The sequence below is a fragment of the Mixophyes fleayi genome, chromosome 2 (genome assembly GCF_038048845.1).
Source record: "Mixophyes fleayi isolate aMixFle1 chromosome 2, aMixFle1.hap1, whole genome shotgun sequence".
NCBI classification, from domain to species: domain Eukaryota; kingdom Metazoa; phylum Chordata; class Amphibia; order Anura; family Limnodynastidae; genus Mixophyes; species Mixophyes fleayi.
In genome coordinates, this window is record NC_134403.1 from 319,210,194 (window position 1) to 319,221,557 (window position 11,364).

Sequence of the window (11,364 nt, forward strand, 5' to 3'; positions counted from 1 at the left end):
AGCCATCTTAAAAATGACTCCAGACATCTGTGAATAAAGTGCTAGGTTAATTTTTATTAGAGGTGTTATTAACTCTGTTTTGTTTGTTTTAATGTAACCTCTCTTTCGTGAAATTAGCTAATGGTTTATTGGGTACATGGAACAAACCTCTACATTCTTACATTTATAATTGATCTATTCCTTCCTCTTCAGTAATCAGGCGGAAAGGAGATAGACTGTACGATTTATATATGGAGTAGTTGTCTAATGAGCCTTTTTATCAGTTAGAGCTGTGTTCATGCCGGAAAAGATGGGTGGGTACAAGACAATACCGAAAATTTTTAAGGATAGACTGCTTAATGTTTACGTTACCAGTAGTTGTATTTTCACACTGGAACCTTGCCAATGACAAGGAGGCCTCTGGGATGCAGTGTACAATCACTTATTCATTTCCTGAAGTATGTGCAACAATAATTTTGTTAGGTTCACACATAGTTTGGCTTTGTAGAACTTTCTAGCTACATTACACTTTCTTTCATGTTATTTACCCCAGTTTATTCATTTTCACAAATGTACAAAATTGTATATCAATGTAGAGAATACACCGATACAGAAGCTTATTACAGATCTATACCTAGGATAGTGATTTATTAAAGTACACTTAACCATGCCTAGTCTTTCTATAGCCATGGCTGTACATGTGTGTATCTAGTACCATCTTCCCCTTAAACTCACTCTCCTATAGAGGTCCATATAAATACTTCTATAGGCTGATGATATAAGCACACTCAGACACATTGCATGTTGTTCTCCTGCTTGCTGTAAAGGGAACTGCTGAATGATGAGAGGATCCCAAGTCTGTTGCTGTGCGGCATGAAATCAGCCATCCGGAAGCAAAAGAAGAAAATTAAGGCCAAAATGCTGGGAATTATGGAGTCGCCAACTAGCAGGTCAGTGTTGTATTATGTTTCTGATGTTAGTACTTAAATGCAGTTAACTTGTTACCAGTGTCCAAGCACCTAAGGATGTTGCTGTTGGAAGCAGAATATTTAGAAATGTCCATTTTGCGGGCTGAAACCATATTCATGAGGTTGAAGCCTATCCATTCACTAGGAACCTGATTTTATGGCACATAATCATTTTTCATTGAACCTTGTTTCTCATGAAGATTGCTTAATCTCACAATATTGCTGCCACTATTCTGTATAAGAGATGGAGGTGCATTTTATAAGGAATCCTGAGCCCCCACATGCCTTTTGCTTATTTGCCACGCTAGTTTTAAGGCAGTCTGAGCCCATATGGTGTAATGTTTATATCTCTATGTGTTTCCTATTACTGCAGTGACGATGAGAACACATGGATACAGACAACAGAGACAGACTGTGTAGACTCCAAACCCCCAGACTCAAAGATCAAGAGTTTGTAAGTTTTTATTTCCTAAATAAATTAAGATTAAAATGTGGGATGGGTAGTGTGTGTGGTTTTTTTTGGGGGGGGGTTTTGATCCCTCCATAAAAAAAATCTGAAATGCAACATGTGAGTCCTTTCTGAAGTCTACCCATCCCAAATCTAAACTGATGAGGAATTATTGCCCACTGGAGATCATTAAACTGACGTGAGTCAGCCGAATATCTATTATAATGGTACCAGCTTCACAAAAATTAAAACCTATTTTAAAACTACATAAAATAAGCATCTGTTTGCATTCAGTTGAAAATGCAAGTGAACTGTGTTTTGCTGCTGAGTGAAAGTGACTTGTGCAAATCACTAGAGGTCAGTGTGTCACACAACAGGTCCCCTAGCGTGAACACACTGACTTCTGGTGATTTGCACAACACATAACAAGTCCCCTGGTGTGAACACACTAACACCTATACTAGCTTTTTGCTATCGTCGCTGATGAATGATGTGCGAAATTGTTCTTTGGCTGATGTCGAAACACACATGGACTAATTTCACAATATTTTGTTTCCACAGGTTTGGCATGTGGTATGGTAAACAGACGGCAGAACCAGGTCCTTGGGAAATCATCAATTCCAAAGAAATAAACCTGATACAGAAAGAAGCTGCCAGTGCTGAAAATGACTGAGCGTCGGCAAATACTTCCTGTAGCGCAAACGTCTAATCACCACTACATGCCCTGTAACTGGTTTTCCACGAACGGTCTCTTTATAAAGCGCCAGTACAATCCTATCTGTTGTGTGGCAGGGCAGGTGCCACATCCTGTGTAAAGTGTATATTAATTTTCTCTTGAGATTAAACATCTATATATTTTTCTAACACTATATTTTTATTTGGAATTCCTTTTTACAATAGAATGTGATTTTAAAAAAAATACATGTCTGTATGTATATAGAATATTTTTGCAATTGTAAATTCTGCATAATATATTTTTCTTTGGATATTTGTAGTGTTCCTTTGTTGAAACATCAGAAATAAATAATTCAAGGTAATGCCTGGTAGATGCCAATTGTTTAACACCTTTAGCACTGAAATGTTGTTGCAGTTTTAAGTGGATTGTTTGTGTGTGTGTGTGGTATTTATATATACCCATGAATGTTTGTGTGTGCTTATGTCCTCAGTATTTGGTAGAATAAATTATGAACACAGTACTTATTTTAAAGATGTTTGTCCTTTTGTTATTGTCTTCCAAAGTTATAGCTTGGTACACAAGCATTTTCTGTTTTGACCACTGGGGGCACTGGAGTAAGTAGCAAAATGTAAGTATTTATGAAGACTTCTGTGTGCGTGTTTTGCTGAATATTGATTTACTATTAGAATAAACCCCAGTTAGAAGAGAGAGCATACAGATATAATAAAGTGAAGTGTACTCACTATTATTGTTATTGATTTCTATGGGGCCGTAGTGCTCTGTAGTGCTGTACAGTGGTGAAAACACAGCATACATAAAATAGGGACGTAAAAGCTATATAAAATAAGTGCAGGTGTGAAAAGAAAGGGTAGTGAGAGCCCTGCTCAGGAGAGATTACAATCTAGTGGGAAAAGGGTAGAACTGAGACAAAAGGAACAAGTGTGACTTAAGAGTGGAGTTTAGGACAGTAATGAGTGTACCAGCGTTGGTATAGGTGGGAGTAGGAAAGGCTCTAGTAAAGCGATGGGTTTGCAGAGAGCATTAAAAAAATCAAAGCGGGGGAGAGAGTCAGGTGTGGTAGGGACGTCCGTAGATGGTTATAGGCACTGGTGATGTTTTGTATGCGGGAGTTAGAAATGGTTATCGGAGAGGAAGTGAGACCAAATCTAATGGGGTGTGAAGGAGAATATCTTGAGAAGTATGGACACATGGGCATAACTACCAGGGTAGTAGGAGAACAGCTTCTATGGGGACGGGTAACCTCAGGCTCTGAGTACTGTACGACTCTGGTTCCTGTTCCCCCTCTGCCATCTCTTTTAAGAGCTACTCTGAGGAAAATAGCGCAGTCTGCGTTCAACGGGAGGCTTAATCCTTGCAGACACTGCAAGGCATTCCCATGTGTGCAAGCCAGCATTCTAGGGATCCAAAATGAAATTCTGCTTAGATAGTAAGGGGATTGTGATGTTCCCCTTCTTCCTGAGCAGGAAGTGCAGAGAGGAGATGGGCAGCCGGCCTGCTAAGGTAGTGGAGGGGAGCATGTCCGTCCCTACAAACCTTAGAGGCCCTTTCAGTATTTTACTATGGGTCCCCCAAATTTCTAGCTACACCCCTGTATGAAAAGGTGGTGCTGTTAAGGTCTTGTTAGGCGAGGGTGAGTCCTTTTGAATTGGATTCTGGAGCATGTTGATTGGCCAGTGTAAGGTAATACAGAAAATTAGTATTGTCATGGCAAGTATTTAGTATGGATTGAAGCAGGGACAGATTGGTGATGGAAACGTCAGATAGTTGGAGGTTGTTGTAGTAGATAACAGAGATAATGATAGAGCGTTTTGGTTTTATCTTTGGTAAGAAGAGCGTTTATTCTAGCAATACTGCCCCATGCAGTACACCTTTCTGTTCACTGAGCTGTAAGCTTATGGGTTCAGTAGACTGCTAGCTGGGCAAACTCAATAGGAAACCATAGCCTATACTAGGCCTTGCTCACATCAGTTATCCGCATTGCCTGTATGTGTTTCTGACATACACTAATCTCTGCCTTTTCAGATACCAATTTGTTCCTTACTCAAACCATACATGGCTTGTGGTTACAGTAGTTTTAAAGCCGGTTTAATGGAGGGACAGAGTCCAACAGTTCATTTTACAGGGCTGCTGATTTAGAGCTGTTAAAGGAATATGTGCTAGTTAAAGTAAACCTGCCCAGCCAGATGTCTAATTGTTCCCTATGCTGCATATTACACGGGGTGAAAATGACCACAGAGTTTGCATACAGATAGTCCGGCAATGTATAGTTTACCTGTAAAATATACAATTCAATATAGTTCCTGCCACCAGATGGTGCTGTAGACAATGGTTTCCATCACTACTGATTTTCAAAACTAGTCACTATGAGGATCAGCACATCTGTTCTGAAAGTGGAGAATAAATTCCAGGTTGTTGAATCAATGAGTCAGTGAAGAGCAAATATATATAAAAAAATAAAGATTTCTTCTCACCCTGTATCCCATAATGGCTCCACACAATGAAGTTGTATAGTGCAAAAATAATATACATCTACTGAAATGATAAAGCCCATACTTACTTTGTTTGCCCACCATGGTCCTCTTACTGTGGACTTTGTAGCAATGATACTATTCTCTACTGGGAAGGCTGGGATCTGAATTGCCTCCAAGGTATGTGTACATAGATGGTGCTGTCAACTGGGTTAATGTTGATATTACAATTTTAAGAAATAAATACAAAGTACTGTATTCTAAGAATGTGTGCATCCTTTTAAATGTACTTGATTCCTGATCTTCAAGTTGTATCTAGTGTCCCTCCAGTCCAGGTCCTTCAGAAGTGATCCACCTGTTCACTGTTATTGGGATTTACAGCAGAAGCAGTAAAATATGGCCCCTGTCTGGCTCCTATATGTTTTCAGCCTCAATCATACGAGACTGAGCACCAGGTGTCAGAGGAGCATGTGTTGAGCTCCTTCAATCAGGGCTCTCTGACCCTCATGCTCAGCCCATATGATTGAGGCTGAGGCACTAGAGTGACAGGGCAGCAGGAATGCTCTCCCCTACTGCTCTGCCAGTATAGCTGCCAGGCATGCAGTCTGCGTCCTTCCATTAACCTTTCGGTCACTGTCCAGGTAGCACAATCTGAATTCTGGAGTGCCAGGAGGGAGGTTCTAGGCGGCTGCCTCAACCACTGGGACAGGTCAGTGACTCCCACTAGATGAGCACAGGAATCTCCTGGAATAATTTGTGCTGTTTGAGGTTTCCATGGAGAGGAGGGTGATTATCATTATCTTTAATTTATAAGGCGCCACAAAGGGTCTGTAGCGCCGTACATGACATATGCAGAAAACAGGGACCCATGACATGACACAACATGATACATAAAGAACAAGATATGAAGAACAAATTTTTATATATATATATATATATATATATATATATATATATATATACACTCGTGTATAAGCCGAGTTTTTCAGCATACTTTTGTATGCTGAAAAAGGGCACTCGGCTTATACACGGGTGAACTTACCTGGTGTTCGGTCCCTCGGCTGTCAACTTCTACATATGCGTTCCAACCAGGGCCTGATCAACCACTAAGCTGACCAGGCTGCAGCCTGGGGCGCTGGGTCCCGGGGGGCGCTGCCCTGTGGGTTTTTTTTTTTTTTTTCCCTTCATTCATTTTTTTTTTTCGGGGTGGGGGAGGGGGGGTCGCCGCGGGGGGGTGGAGGGCTCGACAATCAAAAGCAATGGTGGTAAGTGGTTAGCAACACACAGCCAATCGCCAGGCTGCCTGTTGCTGTGCAGCAGACAGGAAGCAGGACGTCTTCACTTCCTATCTGCTGATCTGAGGAGAGGAGCGACGCTGGCACAACTACAGGTAATTGAAGGGGGGAACTGCCCTGCATATCTATAGGGAGGGGGGGGGGAAACTGCCCTGCATATCTATAGGGAGGGGGGGGGGGGGGGAACTGCCCTGCATATCTATAGGGAGGGGGGGGGAAACTGCCCTGCATATCTATAGGGAGGGGGGGGGGGAAACTGCCCTGCATATCTATAGGGAGGGGGGGAACTGCCCTGCAGATCTATAAGGAGGGGGGGAACTGCCCTGCATATCTATAGGGAGGGGTAACTGCCCTGCATATCTATAGGAAGGGGGGGGGGAACTACCCTGCATATCTATAGGGAGGGGGGGAACTACCCTGCATATCTATAGGAAGGGGGGGGGACTACCCTGCATATCTATAGGGAGGGAGAGGGGGGACTGTCATGCATATGTATAGGGAGGGAGAGGGGGACTGTCATACAAATCTATAGGGTGGGAGGGGGGGGGGCTGCCATGAAAATCTATAGGGAGGGAGAGAGGTTGATATGTATGAAGGAGGGCAGAGGAGGGGGGCTGATATATGTGACTGGGGGAGTTTTGATGTGACGGGGGGGGGGGGGGGGATAGCTAGCTAGCAGAGTGGAGGTAAGGAAAATAGCTGCAAGGGGGATGGATGCAGGGTGGGAGGTAAAGAAAATGGCTGCAGCAGGGGTTAAGGAAAATGGCTGTGGGGGGGTTGTGGTTAAGGAAAATGGATGCAGGGGGTATTTAAAAAATAGAGCAGCTTTGGGGGGCAGAATCTCATGATTGTGTGGTGGTCACATGGGTGGTCTCAGCAATCACTAGAATACTAAATATTAGTGAGATGGGGCTGGTAGAGGTTTGTATTTGATTGACAACAAATATTCAGATATTGCTTATATATGCCTGTCCAATGGGGTACTTTTAGCTGGCCATAATGGAGTGTTTTGTTTTAACTAAAGGGCCTAATCATTCAGGGTTTGCATTATAATACATTTTTGCATTTTCAAAACAGGACGCCAACTTTCCAGAAGCCAGCGAGAGGATAACAAAGTTGCAAGAGAGAAGAGCAAGAACAGGTAAGAGACAATGGCACAATCTGTCTAAATTTGAATGCTGGAGAATACACCTGAACATTCATATTCAGGAGTGTTCCTATACACCTATATATTCGGAGGAGGGAGGGGGGGCGCTGCGGCCATATTAGCCTAGGGCGGCCAGAACCCTTAATCAAGCCCTGGTTCCAACAACAGGAAGTTCGGCATTTGGAACGCAAACTTGCGTTCCAAATGCCGAACTTCCTGTTGTTGGAACGCATCGGCCGGGTAAGTGAAAAATCTCCCGAGGAGAAGAGACAAGAGCGAGGGTGCGGGAGGCTGAGTCTCTGCCAGCAATGTCATGCTGCATCCCTGGGTGACCATTCTGGACTCGGATCGGCTGCTCTTCCTCCAGCCTTTTGTGGTTTCTTCTGGGACCTTTTCGGCGAGAGCACCAGTAGGGAGGGATCCACTTCCTTTCAAATGCTCGGAAACTTTGTTGTGCGGATCCGAACCGGCCCGTCCAGTTAGGGAACACCTCCACTCTTCACTCCGCATTGTGAGTCCTTGTTGTACTTAATGGTGATATGTGAGTGGAGGGGGTCACAGTTCTCAATCACAAGACGACCAGTATAGACTACTAGATGTGGGAAGATGTTGACTACAGAGAGAGGAGCTGTGGAGGAATGGTTATCTGAGTTTAAGACCCTGCCTGAGGCATCCATTACAAGTTATGCTGTAAGTTTGAAGGAGAAGAGTTCTTTGGTCTCTGCCCTGTATTAAGTGATTCAGGAACCTCAGAGTGAGCTGCTGGAACCAGTCTGCCACCAACTCTTTGAGTTCTACCGCAGCAAAGAGAAGCACTTGAGGACGTTTACGATTCAGTTCCTTCCAGAACTAATATGGTGTTACCTGTCTGTGTCCACCAGCAGGGACCTACAGAGCAATGGCTGCATCGAGGCTCTTCTGCTGAGTATCTACAATTTGGAAATTATGGATGAACAGGGACACAGCAAGGTTTTGTCGTTTACAATTCCATCCTTATCGAAGCCATCCGTATTCCACGAGCCTTCTAGTATAGAGTCAATGGCACTCACAGACGGAGCTCTGTCACAACATGGCCTCGCCAGGGTCGTGTACAGCGGACCTCATCCACAGAGAGAGATGTTAACAGCTCAAAACAGGTTTGAAGTATTGACATTTCTCTTACTGTGCTATAATGCTGCCTTAAACTACATGCCAGCTCTTTCCCTCCGATTAGGTTGTACCCAATGATTTTATAATCATTTATGAATGTTCCTTGTCATCTAGCTACAAATGATTTCATACATTGAAACTATCATTTTTATTTAGGTTTTTAAATTAGCGCTCTTTTCCACCCTAGGCTTATACTCGAGTCAATAAGTTTTCCCAGTTTTATGTAGTAAAATTAGGTGCCTCGGCTTATATTCGGGTCGACTTATACTCGAGTATATACGGTATATCTCACACACGTAACATGGTAATGCAAACCAATTATTGCTGGGACAACGAGTGAAAGTGATGGTAGAAATCAGCGAGAAGTAGGCCGAAGCTTGGGAAAACAGGGCTACGGTAGCAGGCCAAGAGGTACAGAGGGTGATGGAATAGTAGAAGGAGCACACAAGGAAAGAGGGCCCTGCTCCTGAGAGCTTACATCCTACAGGAAAGGGGGAGACACACTAATAAGGTGGTACTAACTGGGGGAGAGAGCTGGAAAATGGGAGTTAGGAGGAGGACTGATAGACTTGAATAAAGAAATGAGTCTTAAGGGCACGCTTGAAGCCTTTGAGAGTAGATGCTCACCTGATGGAACGTGGAAGATCGTTCCACAGCTGGGGAGCAGCCTTGTCAAATTCCTGGAGACGGGAGTGGGAAGAGGTGATCAGTGAAGTAATGAGGCGACGGTCACAGGCAGGGTGGCTAGGAGTGTAGGTAGAAAGGAAATTGGAGATGTAGGAAGGGGAGGATTGATTAAGAGCTTTAAAGGTGAGCGTAAGGAGTTTATTTTTAAATCTGTAGGCCATGGGGAGCCAATGTAATGACTGTTGGAGGGGGACAGCAGAGATAGAGCAGCGGGAGAGAAAAATGAGGGAGACAGTAGAATTGAGGATAGACTTAAGAGATCAAGGTGAGAATCAGGTAGGCCAGAGAAAAGGAGGTTACAGTAGTCAAGACGAGAGATTACAAGCGAGTGAACAAGGGTTTTCATGGCTTCCGTGGTGAGAAAGGGGTGTATCTTGGATATATTCCGAAGGTGGAAGGAGCAGGATTTTGGGAGGGACAGAATGTGCAGTTTGTAGGAGAGGGAGGAATCAAGGATGACCCCAAGGCATCGGACTTGAGGGACAGAAACAAGGGTAGTGTTATTAACAGAAATAGCAAAGGGGGGGGGGAGAGTCCTGGAAGGGGGGAAGACTATAAGTTCAGTTTTGGAAATATTGAGTTTAAGGAAGCAGTGGTAAATCCAAGATGAGATGGCCAAGAGACAGCAGGAGACACAAGACAAAAGGGAAGGGGAGAGGTCAGGGGATGAAGGATAAACTTGGGTATTATCAGCATAGAGGTGGTACTGGAGGCCAAAGGAGCGGATGAGGACACCAAGGGAAGAGGTGTAGAGGGAGAAAAGCAGGGGGCCAAGAACGGAACCTTGGGGAACGCCAACAGGTAAGGGAAGAGGGGGGAATGTATAGTTGTGTTGAGACTGAGAAGGAGCGGTTGGTAAGGTAAGTGAAAAATCAGGAGAGGACGGTGTTCCAGAGGACTATAGATTTGAGAGTTTGCAAAAGGAGTGCGTGGTCAACGGTATTGAAGGCAGCAGAGAGATCAAGAAGCATAAGAAGGGAGTAGTGTCTTTTGGATTTAGCAAGGAGAAGGTCTTTAGTGACCTTAGTGAGGACAGTTTCAGTGGAGTGGGTCAAGGAGTGAGTGAGAAGAGAGAAAGGAGGTGAGACAGTTGTAGACAACCTGTTCAAGGAGTTTAGAGGCAAAAGGAAGAAACGAAATAGGGCAGTAATTAGAGAGAGAGGCGGGATAAAGGGATGGTTTCTTGAGTATGTGGGAGACAAGAGCATGTTTAAAAGAGGAAGAGAAAGATTCCAGAGGAGAGGGATAGGTTGAGGAAGTGGGCAAGGTGGGTGCATGCCTCAAGAGAGAGGGAGCGGAGGGGATTGGGTCCTGTGGCCAAGTTGAGGGGGGAGGAAGAGAGAAGGGTACGGACTTCATCTGCAGATACCGGAGTCAAGGAAGTTAAGGAGGGTGAGTTAGCAAGTGGGGAGGGGAGAAAGGAGATAGCAGTCGCAGAGGAGGTTAGGTAGGGGGAGAGAGTGGGATAAGAAGGGACTGCTGGGAGATGTCATGAAGTATTGATTCAATTTTGAAGGTGAAGTGGATACAAAGGCAACAGCAAAGAGCGAGGGGGGGGGGAGAGGGAAGGGAAAGGAGGGAGTTGAAGCCGTCAGGGGTTGGAGGATTGGGAAGAAATGAGAGCCTTAAAGAAGGATTGTTTAGAGCAGGCCTGTCTAACCTGTGGCCCTCCAGGTGTTGTGAAACTAAAAGTCCCAGCATGACCTTCCAGCTATCAACTGGTTGTCTACCGGCAAAGCATGCTGGGGCTTGTAGTTTCACAACACCTGGAGGGCCGTAGGTTGTATAGGCCTGGTTTAGAGAGCGATAGGGTCGAACTGTAAGATGCAAGCAAGAACTTGAAGTGGCAGAAGTGAACATGAGTGCGTGGCTTTCTACAGAGCCGTTCTGCGCTGCTGGAGCACTTTTGAAGATAGCGGGTAAGTTTTGAGTGCCACGGTTGATGCGGGGACCAACGAAGCTTGATGGTGACAGCCGGGACGAGCGAGTCAAGTGCAGTGGTAAGAGTGTGATTTTCTTTCCTCTCCTGATCTCTGTCCTCCCTCCCTCCTCTCCAGGGTGTCCGCCTGCCTCGCCACCATCTCCTCCTGGATGTCCTCTAGATTCCTCAAACTTAATCTCGCTAAAACCGAACTTATTATCTTTCCCCCCGCTCATTCCCCCTCCCCTTCCGACCTTTCTATCACCGTTCTCAACTCCTCTATTTCCCCTGTTCCTCAACTTCGCTGCCTCGGCGTCACTCTTGACTCCTCTCTCTCCTTTGCCCCTCATATTCTCTCTCTCGCTAAATCCTGCCGCTTCCAGCTGCGCAACATCGCACGCATTCGGCCCTCCCTCTCCCAAGATGCCACTAAAGCTCTTGTCCACTCTTTTATCTCCCGCTTGGACTACTGTAACCTCCCCCGCTCTCATCTCGCTCCCCTTCGCTCCGTACTCAATGCTGCCGCTCGGTTCATTTTCCTTTCTCGCCGCTCCTCTTCTGTGTCCCCCCCTCTACCAATCCCTCCACTGGCTCCCCATCCCCTA

At 45.0% G+C, this 11,364-nt stretch overlaps 1 protein-coding gene and 1 pseudogene across 1 annotated transcript in view; both read left to right on the plus strand.

Moving 5' to 3' along the window:
- Window positions 1-2,602, plus strand: part of RILP (Rab interacting lysosomal protein) — a 28,769-nt gene extending 26,167 nt beyond the window's left edge. Inside the window, exons 6-8 of the mRNA XM_075196711.1 lie at window positions 807-929; window positions 1,321-1,401; window positions 1,957-2,602. Of these exons, the coding sequence (XP_075052812.1) occupies window positions 807-929; window positions 1,321-1,401; window positions 1,957-2,068 (316 nt within the window). The 3' untranslated portion in view covers window positions 2,069-2,602. The remainder of the gene's footprint in view (window positions 1-806; window positions 930-1,320; window positions 1,402-1,956) is intronic.
- A 4,661-nt stretch (window positions 2,603-7,263) lies between these two features.
- On the plus strand, window positions 7,264-8,376 carry LOC142140451 (hyccin-like; annotated as a pseudogene).
- Window positions 8,377-11,364: the final 2,988 nt, after the last annotated feature.